The sequence below is a fragment of the Diaphorina citri genome, unplaced genomic scaffold, assembly GCF_000475195.1.
Source record: "Diaphorina citri unplaced genomic scaffold, Diaci psyllid genome assembly version 1.1 scaffold980, whole genome shotgun sequence".
Classification (NCBI taxonomy): domain Eukaryota; kingdom Metazoa; phylum Arthropoda; class Insecta; order Hemiptera; family Psyllidae; genus Diaphorina; species Diaphorina citri.
Genome location: NW_007378411.1, coordinates 140,742 through 161,448, shown reverse-complemented (window position 1 = coordinate 161,448; position 20,707 = coordinate 140,742). Strand labels below are relative to the sequence as shown.

At 34.1% G+C, this 20,707-nt stretch overlaps 3 protein-coding genes across 5 annotated transcripts in view; 2 read left to right on the top strand and 1 right to left on the bottom strand.

Annotated features, from left to right (window-relative positions):
• Window positions 1-1,506: 1,506 nt before the first annotated feature.
• LOC113469176 (transcription elongation factor SPT5-like) lies at window positions 1,507-10,436 on the bottom strand. 3 transcript variants are annotated; one of them, XM_026826678.1, is made up of 3 exons: window positions 10,388-10,436; window positions 9,679-9,817; window positions 1,507-2,154 (listed from the first exon to the last, which is right to left on the bottom strand). In XM_026826678.1, exon 3 carries the CDS (start codon window positions 2,116-2,118, stop codon window positions 1,549-1,551), a length of 570 nt encoding a protein of 189 aa, XP_026682479.1. In that variant the 5' UTR covers window positions 2,119-2,154; window positions 9,679-9,817; window positions 10,388-10,436; the 3' UTR covers window positions 1,507-1,548. The 3 variants fall into 3 exon arrangements, 2 of the variants coding, with proteins under 2 accessions (XP_026682479.1, XP_026682478.1); XM_026826677.1 differs by lacking the exons at window positions 9,679-9,817; window positions 10,388-10,436 and adding an exon at window positions 2,783-3,222; XR_003392678.1 differs by lacking the exons at window positions 1,507-2,154; window positions 10,388-10,436 and adding an exon at window positions 6,821-6,941 and having other exon boundaries at window positions 9,679-9,960.
• LOC103513505 (elongation of very long chain fatty acids protein 6) lies at window positions 3,601-14,160 on the top strand. The gene is made up of 2 exons (XM_008478341.2): window positions 3,601-3,963; window positions 13,126-14,160. Exons 1-2 carry the CDS (start codon window positions 3,614-3,616, stop codon window positions 13,622-13,624), a joined length of 849 nt encoding a protein of 282 aa, XP_008476563.1. The 5' UTR covers window positions 3,601-3,613; the 3' UTR covers window positions 13,625-14,160.
• A 5,164-nt stretch (window positions 14,161-19,324) lies between these two features.
• Window positions 19,325-20,707, top strand: part of LOC103513503 (ATP-dependent DNA helicase DDM1) — a gene marked incomplete in the record, with an annotated part of 5,502 nt that continues 4,119 nt past the window's right edge. The window contains 1 exon segment of the mRNA XM_008478338.3: window positions 19,325-20,074. Coding sequence (XP_008476560.1) covers window positions 19,513-20,074 — 562 coding nt within the window.

Genomic DNA, 20,707 nt, shown 5'->3' with positions numbered 1-20,707 from the left:
ACATTTGCTTTGCTTCCTCCCAGTCTTTACTTTCTTCCTTATCTTAAATACTCAGTGTTCTTAAATGACTGAGTAGGTTTATTATTTTCCTAATTACTAATTACTTATGCAGTTTCTCTTCTCTCTCACTCTCTGTAGCATTTCTAACATGTACATTTTAATAAAACATCATTTACTTAAGTAAATTATAATTTGGCTGTTGGCTCCAAGTTTTATAGTTCAGAACTATAATCTAGATTGCCCTTCTAAAACTTATGGATATTTGGATATCTTACTACCCCAGGTATTTTTAAACCTATTATGTTTAGGTTGTACTAACCATACAGAAGTTTTTCAAGTTCAAATTCCTTAAGTATTTTAATAAATTTAATTTAGGTAATGGGTGAAACAGGTATCTACCTAGGTATACACATATTCAAGAAAAAATTGATAAAATAATGAAGGAAAATTACCTAATCAGATAGGATTTTGACATTACAAACAAACTGGGGTCAAGGAAAGATGAGTTGGATAATCCCCTTCTTTATTCCTGCAAGTCCTGAACCTGAAAGTCTCATAAATTTTATGAATGAAAAAATTAAGGAGGCAACAGAGAGGGGTAACACCACTTCAAGTCTTCTCTTTGATTTGAAGTTTTAAAGCTTTTAAAATATATCTGGACACACGTGAAGGAAGAATAAGAAAGATAATGAAAAGAGAAGATAGAAATGAGCTGTAGAAGTGAATTATTTTCTACACATGAGTAATTACTTATCAAGGTCAGTGAAAACTTAAGGTCTTGAACCCAAAGTAAGTGGGTATTACTTATGTCTAGGCAAATCATCTGAATCATGAATCACCTGTGGAGAAATTTGGAAAGTCTTTGCATTTTTTTGTGGACACAGCATCACAAAGAACCTCCTTTACTAATTTGTCAACTCTATAAATTTTCTTTTAACTCTAGTAATGCTGACACTGGTTGCTAGTCAATTTAGATACTCAAGTATCCACTTGGTACTCATTTGTCTTTCAAGGATGAATGCACCCCATTAATAAATGTGTGTTACCCCCTGAGAATGAAGAGAGACTGTCTGGAGATAGTCTCCAAACATGAAGGTTTTTTTTTTATTCTTAATCAATTGATTTTTTATTCTTAAAAGAAAGTTGAACAGTTCAAATATCTTGGAAGTATGATCTCAAATGATGGAACAAGTGGAAAGGAATTGAATAGAAGAATATAACTAGGAAGTGGCTTTTACAACATTGTGAAAGATTTGATGTACCCATAAAATGCAAAAAGACGATTTATCAAACCTACTTTGTCCCCATAATCACTTATGGTGTACCTGTTTGAAGCAATGTGACGAGCTTACCTGTTTGAAGCAATGTGACAAGCTTTGCTCATCCGCGGTTTTCATCACGTTATCTCTGTACGGTTTTGGAGAAGGTGATTTGGAGGTGGACCTGATGGATGAGAATATTCCAAAGAAATCAGTACCTGTTTGAAGCAATGTGACGAGCTTACCTGTTTGAAGCAATGTGACAAGCTTTGCTCATCCGCGGTTTTCATCACGTTATCTCTATACGGTTTTGGAGAAGGTGATTTGGAAGTGGACCTGATGGATGAGAATATTCCAAAGAAATCTTGCTTGATCGAACGCGCCCTTTTGGCCAGCCTGTTTTCCCCCTTGATTCTTGGGCATCGATCACTGGTGTCCTCCTTGATTCTTGGGCATCGATCACTGGTGTCCTGCTTGATTCTTGGGCATCGATCATTGGTGTCCTGCTTGATTCTTGGGCATCGATCACTGGTGTCCTGCTTGATTCTTGGGCATCGATCACTGGTGTCCTGCTTGATTCTTGGGCATCGATCACTGGTGTCCTGCTTGATTCTTGGGCATCGATCACTGGTGTCCTGCTTGATTCTTGGGCATCGATCACTGGTGTCCTGCTTGATTCTTGGGCATCGATCACTGGTGTCCTGCTTGATTCTTGGGCATCGATCACTGGTGTCCTCCTTGATTCTTGGGCATCGATCACTGGTGTCCTCCTTGATTCTTGGGCATCGATCATTGGTGTCCTGCTTGATTCTTGGGCATCGATCATTGGTGTCCTGCTTGATTCTTGGGCATCGATCATTGGTGTCCTCAAAAATGTTTTTATCTTGATATTTATCTGGGAAAAATGAAGAAAAATCGGATTTAAAATTGACAAAATCGTACTGTAAAATTTAATTATGTACTTGAATTAACAAGAGTTTATAATTTACAGACATTAGAAATGTCGAATGTTGAAGAGACAAAATGAGAACTTCTAAGAAAACCACTCAGCCGCCTCTAAAATACGATACAAACGAACGTTACCTATTTTATGTATTTTCAACAAATAAAATTGCATTTTTATGAAAGGTGCCCAAATCTTGGCTACAGCATGGCTTCTACGCTGCTACCTTACACTCGTAAATATATTCTTAACCTCTTCACATATCCGATGTTTTTTCGTATTTTGAAGAAGTGTGAGCTTAGAGAATTTAAAGTTTAAAGATCCAATATATAGCATCCTAGCGTTAATAAATACTAGGTGCATTTAAAGAGGGTTCTCCTTCTAGTATTTTAGATATGAGGTAAACAATTTGTACAAATCCTATTTCAGTAATGATTTCAGCCAGCTATTATTATAGGAAAGTGAATCAAACAAATTTAGCTAGACAAATTATCTGTCAAGACAAGATACATACTCGAAGCTGCTGAACTTCAGTTAATATTTATATATCGAGAACTAAAGTCACAAATACTGTTCTTACCAATTTCAGAGGGCTCCCCATCTTTCCCAGTCCATTTCATTCCAGAAAATTTATTTTTATTTTATACGAAACAACTCATTCAGTTCACCTTCCTCTCACAAAAATACAAAATTATTTTCCTAAACATCCACTTGCCCCGAAGACGACAAGTTTTATGCTAGTAAAATAAAAATGTTGTAGGTAATTAAATAAATCTTGTTAGATATAATACAGAATACTGTTGTACGAGTATTTATTGACTGAATGTTTATGTTTCTTGGTATATTTCCAAAAACATCGTCTAATCAGGGGGTCAGGGGGCTAGAGAAGAGAATTTCTTTCGACTGGCTGGCTGACTAGCTAACTATATTATTGAGGAGACACATTGTTATTGTTTAGTCTTCTAATTATTGAACATTTTGAGATCATTTACTGTGTGACAGAGAAATTTCCAGGGTGGATTGAAAAGAGACCGCACCATATATATCTCAAAAGAGAATGCACCATGGATCGAACCCGGGACCTTACCGCCCTGTATTTTCACATGAATGTTTATGTTTCTTGGTATATTTCCAAAAACATCGTCTAATCAGGGGGTCAGGGGGCTAGAGAAGAGAATTTCTTTCGACTGGCTGGCTGACTAGCTAACTATATTATTGAGGAGACACATTGTTATTGTTTAGTCTTCTAATTATTGAACATTTTGAGATCATTTACTGTGTGACAGAGAAATTTCCAGGGTGGATTGAAAAGAGACCGCACCATATATATCTGAAAAGAGAATGCACCATGGATCGAACCCGGGACCTTACCGCCCTGTATTTTCACATAACGTTATCATAGAAACTAGAAATGCAAGAAGAAAGCATCAACACTGTAGTGAACCCCAGCATTCACTCAGGAATGTCAGCCAACTATTCCTATATGTTCAACTTTGAAGACAAATTTCAGCACTTGGATACCAAAACATGGATGGAGAAAAATTGGACCATTGGATTTTGGTACTGTGGCATTTACATTTTGGTCATTTTTGGTGGCCAGCATTTGATGCAGAATAGACCTAGGTTCACTCTGAGGAAGGCTTTGATTGTCTGGAACACACTTTTGGCCACTTTCAGTATTATTGGAGCTTGCAGAACTGCACCAGAACTGATTCATGTTCTGAAGAACTATGGAGTTTATCATTCAGTCTGTGTTCCTAGGTAAGTTTCTACCGATATTTATTGTTCCCATTATAATTATAAGACGGTGTAAAAGGGTAGAAGAAGGTGTTGCTGTTAAAATTAGAACAAGTATACATTGAGCTTTTAAGTGTAAAGGATAAAGCATTCCTGTTAGATACCAATTTATTTGAGCCTTTTCATGTCTACCAGTAAGTAGGTACTCAGTCTGTGTTCCTAGGTAAGTTTCTACCGATATTTAAGTATTGTTCCCATTATAATTATAAGACGGTGTAAAAGGGTAGGAGAAGGTGTTGCTGTTAAAATTAGAACAAGTATACATTGAGCTTTTAAGGGTAAAGGATAAAGCATCATCCTGTTAGATACCAATTTATTTGAGCCTTTTCATGTCTACCAGTAAGTAGGTACTAACTTATTATTACTGAAGGGATGATTAAAAATATGACTCATACAGTTTCAAATGAAATATTTGAAAAAAAAAAAAAAAAATGTCTCAATTTTGTTATCAGAAGTTGGTATAGGTAGGTACCTCTTTATCGCCCATTGAATAGGACAATACATTATTTATTTTGATTGACATTTGCCTTTGCTTCCTCCCAGTCTTTAACTTTCTTCCTTATCTTAAATACTCAGTGTTCTTAAATGACTGAGTAGGTTTATATTTTCCCTATTACTAAATTACTTATGCAGTTTCTCTCTCTCTCACTCTCTGTAGCATTTCTAACATGTAACATTTTAATAAAAACATCAACTTTACTTAAAGTAAATTATAATTTGGGCTGTTGGCTCCAAGTTTTATAGTCAGAACTATAATCTAGATTGCCCTTCTAAAACTTATGGATATTTGGATACCTTACTAGCCTACCCACGGTATTTTTAAACCTATTATGTTTAGGTTGTACTAACCATACAGAAGTTTTTCAAGTTCAAATTCCTTAAGTATTTAATAAATTTAATTTAGGTAATGGGTGAAACAGGTATCTCCCTAGGTATACACATATTCAAGAAAAAAATTGATAAAATAATGAAAGGAAAATTACCTAATCAGATAGGATTTTGACATTACAAACAAACTGGGGTCAAGGAAAAGATGAGTTGGATAATACCAGTTTACCCAAGACCTATTCAGCTATGAATAAGGAACAAGGGGAGGGGGTTTTTTTTTTTTTTTTTTTTTTTTTTTTTTTTTTTTTTAGGGGTGATTTTTTTACCCAAGAAAAACAGGTTTTCCTTGAAAATTTACCTGTTAGGTGGGGGTGGATTGTAAATCAAGGACACTTTTTTCATTAGGTTAGCTATTATTATTAGGTAGAACTGAATGATAATAATAATAATAAAAAAAAAAACCTACCTAGGTACTTAGGTATATACCTACAAAAAATTTCGTACATGAAGACATTCTATGTTTACCTGTAATTATAACGGCCCCATTATTAATTCAACTTGAGTAATTATATATATAATGCAGGTGTTGTTGATAAAAAAGTATTTTCACAAGCAGGCAAAAAAGAAACGGGAAGGAACGGAGGAAAATAAGAAAACAAATAGGAAGAAAAAAATGGGGAAATGGTTTCCAAGTTTGCTCTCCTGTAATCTATTGTATTGAGAGTGTTCTCAATGTTTCCCCACATGACTATTCAAATCGATCGGAAAAAGTGCAGGTGCACTGACCCAAATTCGCCTAGACGAGGAAAATAGAGGTTACGTAGATACTCATCATTGAACATTTCCATTGTTCAATTCATTCATAACAATGTGCGCTTTTTATTGGCTCAAGGTACTTAGCATAATGTTGGTCTAGTAATCTAATTGTCGCGTGTGTGAGGACTGAGGACGAATGTAAAATGTGTCTCGGGGTCTTCCCTTCTCAGACAACCTTCGTTCTTTCCCTATAAAAATATTGACCCCGAGAAGTTAACCTCGAATTCGTCTTCATAGGAAGCATCTAAATAAATTATTAAGTACAGCCGTTAATAGCCCACTTAAATAGGTAGAAAACTACATGAAACAATTTGAATATGGAGCTTAGGTGTAAAACTTAGTTTGAAGGGGCTTCAAGTCCCAGTTGTGACATGTGAAAAGAAAAACACAAGATATTAATTCGTCTTCATAGGAAGCATCTAAATAAATTATTAAGTACAGCCGTTAATAACCCACTTAAATAGGTAGAAAACTACATGAAACAAGTTGAATATGTCGATTATAATGATATGGAGCTTAGGTGTAAAACTTAGTTTGAAGGGGGTTCAAGTCCCAGTTGTGACATGTGAAAAGAAAACAAGATATTTTAGACCTCGAATTAAAGGTTTTAATTGTCAAGAATTTTGCCATATCGGTTGAACAGTTTAGTTAGACTGAATCAGACTGAAAATATTAGGACTGGCTCTGATTAGAAATCAGGACCAGGCTACTGGCTCTTTCAAGCCGATGGTAGTCAACTCGAAGATTACCACATTCACCTCATCCTTCAGAAATCGGTAATATAATCTCTGAGGTATGCAGGGGGTCTTCTATTTCGTACTGGTCGATCGTGTACAACTGGAGGTTGAGGTGGCTCTGGAGGAACTTCTTCTTCTTTCTCTGGTTCTCCAGGTTGATTTTCAAGTTCACCAATATCATCAGGCTGTTGCAGAGTTGGATCAAGTTGTTGTAGGGGTGGTTAGGTCGATCGTGTACAACTGGAGGTTGAGGTGGCTCTGGAGGAACTTCTTCTTCTTTCTCTGGTTCTCCAGGTTGATTTTCAAGTTCACTAATATCATCAGGCTGTTGCAGAGTTGGATCAAGTTGTTGTAGGGATGGTTGAATTTCAGTAGAACCAGGAGGCGCAAGGTGCCGTGTAGAGACAGTAGTTCTTCGTCCATCGGGTAATCGAACATGAGCATATTCATCATTTGCTTCCAATAGTTCTACTTCTTCAACAAGAGGGTATCTACCTCATGTAAGTTCAGTGAGTACAGAATTTTCAACGTTATCGATTGTAGGTACCTACATAATGAAAGCTGAAAAAATGCTGCGTACAGTATTTTTTTAAAAAGGTCTTTGTTTTGAAAATACTGACTGTGAGTTTCCTAATGCCTCAAATTTTGCATTTTCCCGATGGAATTTCCAGATCGAATAATTATGTAAATTATGAGATCTTTCTATACTTGTTTCGTCGAAAACATAATATATGAGAACTTTTTATTCTTGTGGCTTCATAAGAGGCTTATTTTAGAATGTAACTTGAATTAACAAGAGTTTATAATTTACAGACATTAGAAATGTCGAATGTAGAAGAGACAAAATGAGAACTTCTAAGAAAACCACTCGGCCGCCTCTAAAATACGATACAAACGAACGTTACCTATTTTATGTATTTTCAACAAATAAAATTGCATTTTTATGAAAGGTGCCCAAATCTTGGCTACAGCATGGCTTCTACGCTGCTACCTTACACTCGTAAATATATTCTTAACCTCTTCACATATCCGATGTTTTTTCGTATTTTGAAGAAGTGTGAGCTTAGAGAATTTAAAGTTTAAAGATCCAAGATATAGCATCCTAGCGTTAATAAATACTAGGTGCATTTAAAGAGGGTTCTCCTTCTAGTATTTTAGATATGAGGTAAACAATTTGTACAAATCCTATTTCAGTAATGATTTCAGCCAGCTATTATTATAGGAAAGTGAATCAAACAAATTTAGCTAGACAAATTATCTGTCAAGACAAGATACATACTCGAAGCTGCTGAACTTCAGTTAATATTTATATATCGAGAACTAAAGTCACAAATACTGTTCTTACCAATTTCAGAGGGCTCCCCATCTTTCCCAGTCCATTTCATTCCAGAAAATTTATTTTTATTTTATACGAAACAACTCATTCAGTTCACCTTCCTCTCACAAAAATACAAAATTATTTTCCTAAACATCCACTTGCCCCGAAGACGACAAGTTTTATGCTAGTAAAATAAAAATGTTGTAGGTAATTAAATAAATCTTGTTAGATATAATACAGAATACTGTTGTACGAGTATTTATTGACTGAATGTTTATGTTTCTTGGTATATTTCCAAAAACATCGTCTAATCAGGGGGTCAGGGGGCTAGAGAAGAGAATTTCTTTCGATATTTTCAACAAATAAAATTGCATTTTTATGAAAGGTGCCCAAATCTTGGCTACAGCATGGCTTCTACGCTGCTACCTTACACTCGTATATATATTCTTAACCTCTTCAAATATCCGATGTTTTTTCGTATATTGAAGAAGTGTGAGCTTAGAGAATTTAAAGTTTAAAGATCCAATCCTTTGAAAACTGCCAGCTAGCTAGGCTGGTTAGGTAAAGCTGTTCTCCTACCTGTTTATAATCCCACAACCAGACACTAGTTTACTGCCAAACATGGAAATCGAGTAAAATGGGCTACTTGGAATTGTCATTCAAAAAGCTAGCGATCCCATGCTTGTACTGTATAGTAGCGTACTCTATAGGTAGTTTGGTGAACTAATAGTTGCTAGTTTGCACACTAATCAAGTTCAGCGCTGTATTCGTAACTGATAAGAGAGAGGGGAAATTCAAATTTGTTATGGCGGAGTGGGGTAGATCGGTAGATGCATTCTTGTATTTCTTGTTCATCTTGTTTTCTTTTTCATTCAGATTCTATTCGTTTATTTTTTTTTTTACTTTTTCTTTCATTTATTTACCTACCTGTTCGTTTATCAAGAGTACAGTCGGTTAAGTTGAAAGTTATCAGTATATCAGTCACAGATCACAGTTAACTAATAAACTATGAGCTGCTAACTAGAGGTACCAGGTACCTAGAGCTCTAATCTCTGATATCCAAGTTCTGAGTACTTCTGAGAAGATATTGAACTTTCTTTTAATAATCTATCTTCTGGAATCTGACCTATGCCCAGTTCAAAGTGCCTTCATAATTACTTGTAGTGTAATAGTATAAATAATGATTTAGTTCTAAATAGGCAAATTTTTCCAGTTAGTCTTGTATTTTTTTTCCATTTTTACCAGTTCTAATTTGTTAGTTTTCTTTAAATAATGATTTAGTTCTAAATAGGCAAATTTTTCCAGTTAGTCTTGTATTTTTTTTCCATTTTTACCAGTTCTAATTTGTTAGTTTTCTAAAGTTATCAGTCACAGATCACAGTTAACTAATAAACTATGAGCTGCTAACTAGAGGTACCAGGTACCTAGAGCTCTAATCTCTGATAGCCAAGTAGGTTATTAAATCATGTACCTAGTTACTTGTGCTTGAGTATTTTTCCATTTTATTTTCTCTTGGAAAACTGGGAAAACCTCAAGTTGTAAGTGGAAGCCATAAACCAAGTAGAGAAGATAGAAAGAAGGTGATCCAGTTTCTCTGTTATGCACCATTTCCATCATGATAATCAATACTTACAATGGCAACTTTATCCTTTATCAGTTGTTATCGCATAACAGAAGTGTAAATTAGGAGAGGTCTTATAATATACCGAACTATTTCCCTATCTCTCTCTCTCCGTCCACCTCCCTGTTACTTGCCTCTTTTATAAATAAGCTCTTAAATAGATATTTTTCTTTAATTAAGACCAAAAACAAGGGGGGGAATCTTGTCTGAATATCACACAACTTTCCTTATCCTATTGAATTATACAGAAATCCGCCAAAGTACCACCAACCGTTTCACCGATCTTAACCATAACTTTCGTGTTGCATCCTTGTCACATTTGTGGACTACACATCAAATTTCAAGTCTCTAGCTCTTACCGTTCTCGAGTTATAGGGTTTCGTTTCTCGCGTAATACAATACGCTAAATTTTATGACCTGACCCGGATTCGAACCACTACACCACCGAGGTTGGTCTCAGGAAACTGGAGCATTCAACGTCAAAAAACCACTGGTCGCCTACAACATTTCACAAGTTTTGTAGAATAGACCTTATTTATCCTGCTGGAATAGGACTGAAAAGTCCCTTTTCCCCCCGCAGTCTAACCAAGGTCTTATATATTTGATACATTATGGGGAGTATACATTTTACAAGATAAACACCCTGATTAATTTAGAAAATCCACCGAGGTTGGTCTCAGGAAACTGGAGCATTCAACGTCAAAAAACCACTGGTCGCCTACAACATTTCACAAGTTTTGTAGAATAGAATATACCTTATTTATCCTGCTGGGATAGGACTGAAAAGTCCCTTTTCCCCCCGCAGTCTAACCAAGGTCTTATATATTTGATACATTATGGGGAGTACATTTTACAAGATAAACACCCTGATTAATTTAGAAAAAAAAGGTAATAACAGTAATAAAAGGAAAAAAGAAGTCTCTACGCTTTTTGCGTAGCACAAAAGGTAATTAATTATTGGAATATTTTGCACATTAAAAAGTTATGTCTCTCGGTCCCGTGAAAATGAAATCCTCTGTTTTATGAGTCAAACGGTTATGGAATATTAGTATTATTAATTTATTATACATAGTATTAGTTAGTTCTCGTTAATTAACTACTCGTAAGTAAGTAGCTACTACAAATTACTAATGACATAACTCTAGGCAATTATGTATGGTGATTTGTATTTTTCCCATGTAATAATATGAGATAGTGTAAATTTTTCAAAGATATAAACAGAACTACATACTTTAATTAACTACTCGTAAGTAAGTAGCTACTACAAATTACTAATGACATAACTCTAGGCAATTATGTATGGTGATTTGTATTTTTCCCCATGTAATAATATGAGATAGTGTATTTTTTTCAAAGATATAAACAGAACTACATAGATAGGTATAAACAAAGCCATATTATAGGAAAAATGTACATTGTTCAATGTGTTGCAATTAATACATGTAAGTTCCTACGTTCCTACGTAACTTATAAAATTCACTTAAACAAAGGTTTAGTCATTTATAGTGTCAAAAATAGATGATAGAAAAATACAAAATTTGATTGTGTAGGTACCTACTTAAGTATGTCATGTACGAAAGAAGAAGAAAAGTATCGATCTACCTATTACATATATCAACATGTTGTTTCATTGTTTCGAACAATGGTCAGTGTAGTCCAAAAAATTTGGATCAGTAAAATCATTAGAATGGGTCAATGTTATGTTAAAAAACATGGTTTCTACTTAATATTCTAATTAGCTGTTTTACTGTTTTAACTGATAAGTCAGTTCTACCTATTACATATATCAACATGTTATTTCATTGTTTCGAACAAAGGTCAGTGTAGTCCAAAAAATTTGGATCAGTAAAATCATTACAATGGGTCAATGTTATGTCAAAAAACATGGTTTCTACTTAATATTCTAATTAGCTGTTTTACTGTTTTAACTGATAAGTCAGTTTTGGGCCAATGTTGGAGAGGGTTGATTCTACTTCTATCACTCTTTAAGTGAGTTTAAGTACTTTTTTGTGCCTAGGTATGTACTTATGTTTCTGTCATAATTTTTCTAAAAACGATATAGACTATTTACCAGTACTTACATACCTACGTGACGTGCCTATAATTTTCCTTTTTTGAGTTTTCAATGAATTTTAGGGCAAATCGGCCTGTGAGATGGCCTTGTACTAGGGCCATGACATGTGGATTGACACCTAGCAAATCAATATACGAGTTTGAAAATTATTAATTCCCAAATTTTATTGTTGTCAAAATATGTCGACACTTATGGAGGATTTTCAAAATTGTCTTCCTGTGTACCTACATACTTGATGAGTTGTTCTTGTGAATTCATAAATTAATTATTATTTATTTATTTTTTTTCAATAGGTAATTCAGTCATTATTAATTGAGAATTCATAATCTTCTTGTAAATTTATAAATTAGTATTAGTGTCGATATTAATTGGTAGGAATGGTAGGTACCCAATAATTCACAAGCTTCTCGTTAATTCGTTTATCTTGAAAAGCATGAAATAAGCATGAAGTGAGATATGTAAATTGTTACTGCAAGCATAAGTAACAAAACTAATGACAACTATTATGATGCAGTCTGTGTAGATTTTCCGTAGATACCAGGTACCTATCCCCTGTCAATCCTATTGTACAATAAATTGTAGGTACTACTCTACTCGTCTATTTACCAAATCTCATACTCAGTTCAGAAAGTAGCACTTAAGAACAAATGACTTGTAGGTATGTGATTTACGTCACTAGGCTAATAAATCGATTTAAACACGCGAAAACTTATGGCAAACAAATTACGGACAGGAAGATGTTGTACGGTTATGTGTAGGTACACGATTGTCAACTCATCATATCGTCTATTTGTTTTATAGAAATTGGATATGTTTTTTACTCTACTAAAAATCCCGAATTAAGAAAATTTGCTTCTATTTTTGCAATTTCATTAATGAGATTAAAAAAAAAACCCACACCACACCCTACTATGGCCTCAAACCGCTGACTGCAGGTTGCAAGACTATAATGATAACCACTGTAGGTAGTCAATACCATACCTCACGTTTCTTTGTGGGTCAACCCCTATCTAAAAGAACTATTGCGCAAGGGGGAAAACATATTGGGGGACCCAACTCCAAAGCAATGTTTGAACCACAGTTTACTACAGAGTCAAATATTCTAAGATTGTCGATCTTACGTTTGCTTTGAATGAAGATTCAATAATGAAATTATCTGGAAAACCTCATTAAATTTTTCCTCTATACGAGTATGTTGTTGTTTGCAAGCAAACCTGTTTTGAATGGAAAACCTAGGATATTCTCATTATGAATATCGTCTATTTGTTTTATAGAAATTGGATATGTTTTTTACTCTACTAAAAATCCCGAATTAAGAAAATTTGCTTCTATTTTTGCAATTTTCATTAATGAGATTAAAAAAAAACCCCCCACACCACACTCTACTATGGCCTCAAACCGCTGACTGCAGGTTGCAAGACTATAATGATAACCACTGTAGTCAATACCATACCTCACGTTTCTTTGTGGGTTAACCCCTATGGAAAAGAACTATTGCGTAAGGGAGAAAAACATTGGGACCCATCTCCAAAGCAATGTTTGAGCTACACAGTCAAATAGATTGTCGATCTCACGTTTGCTTTGAAGATTCAATAATGAAATTCTCTGAAAACCCACTTGTATAGTATATTGTCGGTTAATCCAAACAAACATGTTTTGATTGGAAAACCAAGAAGGATATTCTCATTACCTATGAAAGCTCTAATATGAAATTGATTTTCCTTTGTTTCAGTTTCATTGAAGATGACAAAGTTGCCGGTTTTTGGACCTGGATGTTTGCCCTTTCCAAAGTTCCTGAACTTGGTGATACTGTGTTCATAATCCTACGCAAGCAACCGCTGATATTCCTTCACTGGTACCATCATATCACTGTGCTCCTCTACACCTGGTATGCCTACAAGGAATATACCTCCTCAGCAAGATGGTTCGTTGTCATGAATTACTGTGTCCACTCTCTTATGTACTCTTATTTCGCTCTACGTGCCATGGGCAAGCGACCTCCGAAAGCATCCGCAATGATGGTAACCTCTCTACAAATTCTTCAAATGGTTATCGGTTCTCTAGTGAATATCTGGTCCCTGCAATACATCAATGCTGGACAACCCTGCAAAGTTTCTCATTTGAACATTAAACTTTCTTTGCTCATGTATTTAAGTTATTTCGCACTGTTCCTGAGGTTCTTTATCAATGCATATCTCAAAACGGGATCAGAGAAAGAAAAAAAGTTTTAAATACTCGAGGAAGATTATAGAATTTCAATGTCTGATGCAAAATTTGCATTTAATGATAATAATTTATTCAATGTAAGTAACACTGGAAATTTCCTCGGTTATTGATCACTCTCTTTGTAAAATTAGTAACAATGCATTCCTCAAATCAATGAAATTTCTTCTTTTTTTATGTAGAGTAAAAGTTTAGAAAAAGGTCTTTGTTTTGAAAATACTGACTGTGAGTTTCCTAATGCCTCAAATTTTGCATTTTCCCGATGGAATTTCCAGATCGAATATGTAAATTATGAGATCTTTCTATACTTGTTTCGTCGAAAACATAATTTATGAGAACTTTTTATAATTCTCATAATTTATGAGAAAACATAATTTATGAGAACTTGTGGCTTCATAAGAGGCTTATTTTAGAATGTATCATAATTATTATCTGGTCTATTAGTTACTCGTATGTACTTGATCACCTTCAAGTCCTATAGGTTGAGATGATCATTTTTTATCCCTTTTATGAGGTGTACACTTGGCGAAGCACAAACATACGCAATATGTTTTTTTTTTTTTTTTTTTTTTTTTTTTTTTAAAGGCTTTCACAATCTACTGTAAACTTAACATGGCTTAAATTTTACACTGAAAATAATTGCTAGATTTTAATTGGAAGGTGTCGTTAGATTACTATGTATTTAAAACTGATTTTTTTTATTTATTTTTAGTATAGACTCTATGTATGTAGGTACATTGCCCCACGTTGTACCTGTTGATGTAATTCGTTACATGTCTGTTGTGTAATTTTATTATACTTTGAACTTCAATGTGATAGATGTTACAATAGTTTCCAAGTATCTTTTCGATGCTGTCTTTTTTATATTTTATCATGTTACTTGACGTCAGTTTTTCGAACTCCTAAAACGAACTATCTATCAATTGAAAAGACTTTGTTTGAACTTAATTTACAAAAATAGCTTTTCCCTGCCTTATGATTTTATTTTCTGCTGGATTCGAAACCCCAAGTTTCCATAATACAAATGCGAATCCCATAATATACGATTAATCCATGGATTTTTTAGATTTTTATATGATTCATAATATAAAGTTTCTCTGAAATCTCAAGCTTATCTCAAAACATGGGAGTAGCAACTTTTTGAAAATTGGGATTACAAGCTTCAGGCAAGGTTGGCTCTCCTTACCGGATCAGCCTTTATTAACAGTTCGAAAACTTGTGCTGGCTGAAGCAACACTCAGTCCACCTATTAGTATACTTTACTGTGGATTAATTATAAATAAATATAAGATTAATAGGTATTACTTACATAGGTGATAAATCTAATTTATATATGTATTATAAATCTAGTATTTTATCCTTCTTTTTTAAAGGTATTTTATTGCTGGGGCAGAGGAAGAGATCCTATGATTTATAGGTAAGGTACCTCAATACCTACATTTGATCTAATATTCTGATTGAGATCATAAATCTGTACCTATTTAAATGCAAAGTTTTTGTTATTCTTATGACTGTTACTAAAACTTAAAAAGTAACAATCGAATTTAGTTTTAATTAAGTAGTAAATAATGTAGTGATTTAAATTTTGCTATTGTTTCTATTTTATCTTTTGATTCTCAATCTTTTTTGTCTTTTCTTCGTTTAATTCGAAGAAGAAAAAAATGCTCTCCTTGTAAATTGCAGCATGCATGTAATAGTTATGTTCTTGAATAATAATTATTATGCACTTGTGTTTTACCATTCTCTACCTCTAGTGTAGGTACAGTATACAATTCACTGAGATGTCCTTTTGTATCAGGAACTTTTCTACTACAGTCGGAGAAAAATAGATGAAATATACTAGAAAACTTGTTCCGTTTATAAATTTTTACATATTTTATAATAGGTAATCTTTTTAGAGCTTTCTTTTTCTTTACAAGCTAGGGTTTTTTTTTTTTTTTTTAACTTGGTAGAACTCCTTTTTTACTCCATTTACATTCCTTTGAAAAATTTCATTCTGCGTAATTTCCTATTAGAATTATACTATTTTATTTTGTTTACTATGTATTTTATTTTTTCTTTCTAGTTTTATTTTGACTGAAGTTTTAATATTATTTCTTTTGCCCTTTGGCAGTTTTGTTTAAACTAAAGAGGTTGGATAAACAGCGTTGTTATGTGGAATTTTCAGTTCTAACGCAGCAGGGCGGGCAGTATTTTACAAAGGTATAGGTCATTCCATATTATACGAAATTGAATTTATATGTTAGAACACATTTGGGAAATTAGTTATAATTAAACGATTGCTTTTAACCTTAGTTTTATTTCTTTAATTGTTGTACCTATCTTTCTCATTTATTGTATCAGAAAGTGTTGAAACGTGTTTACAAGATCTATTGTTTAATGCACTTGCTTGAAATGTGAAAGGATAAATATTACTTTGTTAAAATGTATATTTTTGGCTACATTTATTTTGTCATGGGAAATAAAACCGCTATTACCAGTCGGTGTGTATTTTTCAAGTTAATCGTAACTTGTTTTCTTTATCAATCTAGATAGGTAGTATTGTATTCCGAGACCATATTCATGACAAAGTCAAATAACGAAGCTGAACCTGACCTTTTGTTATTTGCTTGTTTTGTTTACGAGATTATCCATGCTGATTTTGATTTACAAGGTTAACCGCACAATTAAGTTTCAATTGTATGGATCTGGGAATATTTGGTTTTTGGTTACTTTTTTGCCTTCTCATATATGCACCCCCTCAATTAAGTGGGGAGTCACTTCTAAATAAGCACCATCCTTGTAGTATGGTTTTTCTTGCTCAATTGATAAGGAACATACCATGCTGATTTTGATTTACAAGGTTAACCGCACAATTAAGTTTCAATTGTATGGATCTGGGAATATTTGGTTTTTGGTTACTTTTTTTGCCTTTTCATATATGCACCCCCTCAATTAAGTGGGGAGTCACTTCTAAATAAGCACCATCCTTGTAGTATAGTTTTTCTTGCTCAATTGATAAGGAACATTACAATAATGCACCATTAATCAGCGGAGCGTGGGTTGAAACCCAGCCGAAATATGGAATTTCAATCGCTCACAGGTGTGAGCCCAAGCTATCTTTTGACGAGAGATTCTATGGCACTGTTGTTATTATTGTTGGGCTAATTATTTGCAACTGAGAAGGAGTGACCCTTTGCTTATTACATACCAATTGGTGAGTAAGAATACCTACCTAACCGAGAACCTAAAATACACAAGGAAAAAAGCAACAACCTACAGGTAGGTAGGTAATAAAAAAACACTCAATTGAGTTGAAACATTACGAGTAGGTAATCAAAGTACGTAAAAAAAAGACTTGTGTAAAGAATATGTGTAAAAAATCAAGAAGAGAAAGCGTACCTGTATTAAAATTTCCCATTTGTTCTATAGAGAGGTAATAAACATAAATTAAAGGACAAGACCACCTGATGGCTACACATAGTTATTCAGGAGTAATATTCAATGCATCAGTTAATTATAGACAAATTGTTGATAGGTACCAAAATGTGTAAAATTATATGGTCTTACCCATTACCTGCAATTGCTGTGATTTAAAGAGTGATTGTTTAACCAATGTTTAGCCTTCACTCAGCCAATATTAATTTATGGTAGCATCATAGTAATCAACTACTTATGTATGATGAGTTGACGATCGTGTACCTACACATAACCGTACAACATCTTCCTGTCCGTAATTTGTTTGCCATAAGTTTTCGCGTGTTTCGATTTATTAGCCTAGTGACGTAAATCACATACCTACAAGTCATTTGTTCTTAAGTGCTACTTTCTGAACTGAGTATGAGATTTGGTGAGAAGAGTAATAGTGATCCTTGGGGTACTGATTCAAGTTTGATATTTCGTATCTAATATAGGAGATCGCAATACCGGTTTTATGACCACGAGGAAATGAGCGATCTTTAAATACCTCTAATACTTACCATAACGTTAATGAGCACGTTTAATACAGCCAGGCAGGTACCTATAAAATTACGAGTATTCACAAAAGTTTAAAGCCATGTGGAGTTGTCAAACCTTGGGACTGGATTTACACAATAATGCACCATTAATCAGCGGAGCGTGGGTTAAAACCCAGCCGAAATATGGAATTTCAATCGCTCACAGGTGTGAGCCCAAGCTCTCTTGACGAGAGATTCTATTGCACTGTTGTTATTGTTGTTGGGCTAATTATTTGCAACTGAGAAGGAGTGACCCTTTGCTTATTACTCGTACATACCAATTGGTGAGTAAGAATACCTACCTAACCGAGAACCTAAAATAGGTACGCAAGGAAAAAAGCAACAACAACCTACAGGTAGGTAGGTAGTAAAAAACACTCAATTGAGATGAAACATTACGAGTAGGTAATCAAAGTACGTAAAAAAAAGACTTGTGTAAAGAATAGGTGTAAAAAATCAAGAAGAGAAAGTAGTTCTAGTGACACGAACACCTATAAAAAGTATTTAATTCCATAATGAGAAGGTGCAAAGAGGTCCAAATGATTTTTGAGGGTGTTGGAGGTTCTCTGGTAGAAATAGAGAGTTTTGAAAAGAGGCATTAGGCAATTCGTTATTGCAAGGAAGGATAAAAGGGCAAAGAGGAACAAATTAACTGATTAGAAATTACTATATTCCAAAATTCATGAGATGCATACAGGCCAAAAATTTAGGGGGCCCCAAGTAATTGCCTGGGGTGCTGTGGGATAAATTTTACGTTCATGAACATTCCATCGGTTGGAACGACTTGGGATATTTACTTACATACTTCCATGTCAAAATGTTTAATTTTTCTCATTGTTTTCCGTGTTACAGGAACTCCACTACAAAACAACCTCAGAGAATTATGGACTTTGCTAGAATTCGTCCAGCCTAATAATACTTTCGATTATGATAAATTTGACTCCCTGTTGCGAGGGAAATTGTCGAACCTTACTGAGGGCAATAGAAATTACTATATTCCAAAATTCATGAGATGCATACAGCCCAAAAATTTAGGGGGCCCTAAGTAATTGCCTGGGGTGCTGTGGGATGAATTTTATGTTCATGAACATTCCATCGGTTGGAACTACTTGGGATATTTTCTTACATACTTCCATGTCAAAATGTTTAATTTTTCTCATTGTTTTCCGTATTACAGGAACTCCACTACAAAACAACCTCAGAGAATTATGGACTTTGCTCGAATTCGTCCAGCCTAACAATACTTTCAATTATGATAAATTTGACTCCCTGTTGCGAGGGAAATTGTCGAACCTTACTGAGGGCAGTTTCTCTTTCACTGTCGTGGCTGAACAAATACCATTTAAAAAAAAAAAAAAAAAATATTATAATCAAACCAGGGACCTTTGGTGTGGGAAGGAAATGTGTTATCACTTTGACAACCATGCCCCAGCAATGTCTCTTTTCAATCAACCTTTGTAGCTCATTGAGAATCATGTTGGGCTATGATTGGTGGTTCCCATCCTTTTTCAGACTAGTACCCCTTTTCAAATTTCAAGTTTAGATATTACCCCCAAAATTAGTATAAGAAAAAGGTATAGAAAGGTATTATTAATAGGTATAGAAAGTAGAAAAAAAATAGTATAGAAATATTATGTTCTTACTTCTTTTTACCCCTTTGTAAAGTCAAAATGGTTCAATTGACCAAATGATTATTGCTAATAATTTTCTTTTCTAGCACCTATCCATTACAAAACTTCATCATTTATTTTTATTTTCTTCTTGTTTTAGATACTTGTACATAATGAACACCACTTCCAATAATGTGTAATCTTCATACAGAATCTTTCTCCAATTGAAGTAGGTAGCAAAAGTAGTATTCAGTTTTTTTACAAAGAGATTACATATATTGCAAAATAAAGAAAACATAACTGAACACAATGTCTAATATAAGTCTGAAAATGGAAGATAAGGAAAATGAATATAACAGAGAAAACCTAGGGAGCAATGATCAAAATGATGCTGATGACAAAAAAATTGACAAAGAAAATGAAGTTGACAATAAAACATCTGATGTACCAAATGTAGCAGAGATTGAGGTGTTCATAGAGCAAGCAGACAACAAGAGTTCTGATGAACAAAATAATGTAAATAATGAAGAGTCTGTGGAACAAACCACAGGAAATGAAGCTGACAACCAAGAATCCAAGGAGACACTAAACAAAGTTGACAACTCAGAGGCTAACGAAGAACAAGTTGAAGAATTGAAAAAAGCTTTGAAATTGTTGGAAACATGCAGTGATGTTTATTACAATAACCTACAAGTTGGTCAGCAGCCAAGCACATCAAAGTCAGGGAAAAAAGACAAGACAAAGAGCACTGAGAATCTATTATTGCTGACTGGTAGACTGAAGGACTATCAATTAGTTGGTGTTGAATGGTTGTGGTCTCTGTACTTTAATGGCCTGGAGGGAGCAATCTTGGCAGATGAGATGGGATTGGGTAAGCTGATTTTTTTTTCTTTTTTTTTAATTCTAATTTTATTCTATATCTGAAGTCTAGGTAAGGACTTTACCTTATTCTATATCTGGATTCTAATTTTATTCTTTGTCTGGAGTCTCTAGGTAAGGACTTATGTAGGTACTTATTCCATTCAATCAAATCCTTTATGGCAGGGGTTCTCAACCTTTTAGTAAACACGTACCACTTGAAATTTTCAGAGATTTCGACGTACCACCTGATATTTATATATAATAATAATGATGAAAAATTACATTTGGTCATGTTTAGGAAAATGAAAATGCATGCTACAACTGTATGTTTTGTATGTATGTACATTGTACATAGAATTCACTTAGATACAAAATGAAATTGTACATTAAAAACAATCTTAAATTAGTACATTGAACAGTCATTTAATTTTAAACAGATCCTAATGAGCTCCCTGTTGTTGTTTGTCCTTGACCAATAATAAAATCACGATTTTTTTAGTTTCTTATCAATTATTTTGATTAATTATAGTCTTAAAACCCCACCATTCAACATTTTTTATTGTTATTAATATATGACTGCGTACCACCTAAAATGTATCCGCGTACCACCAGTGGTACGCGTACCACCGGTTGAGAACCTCTG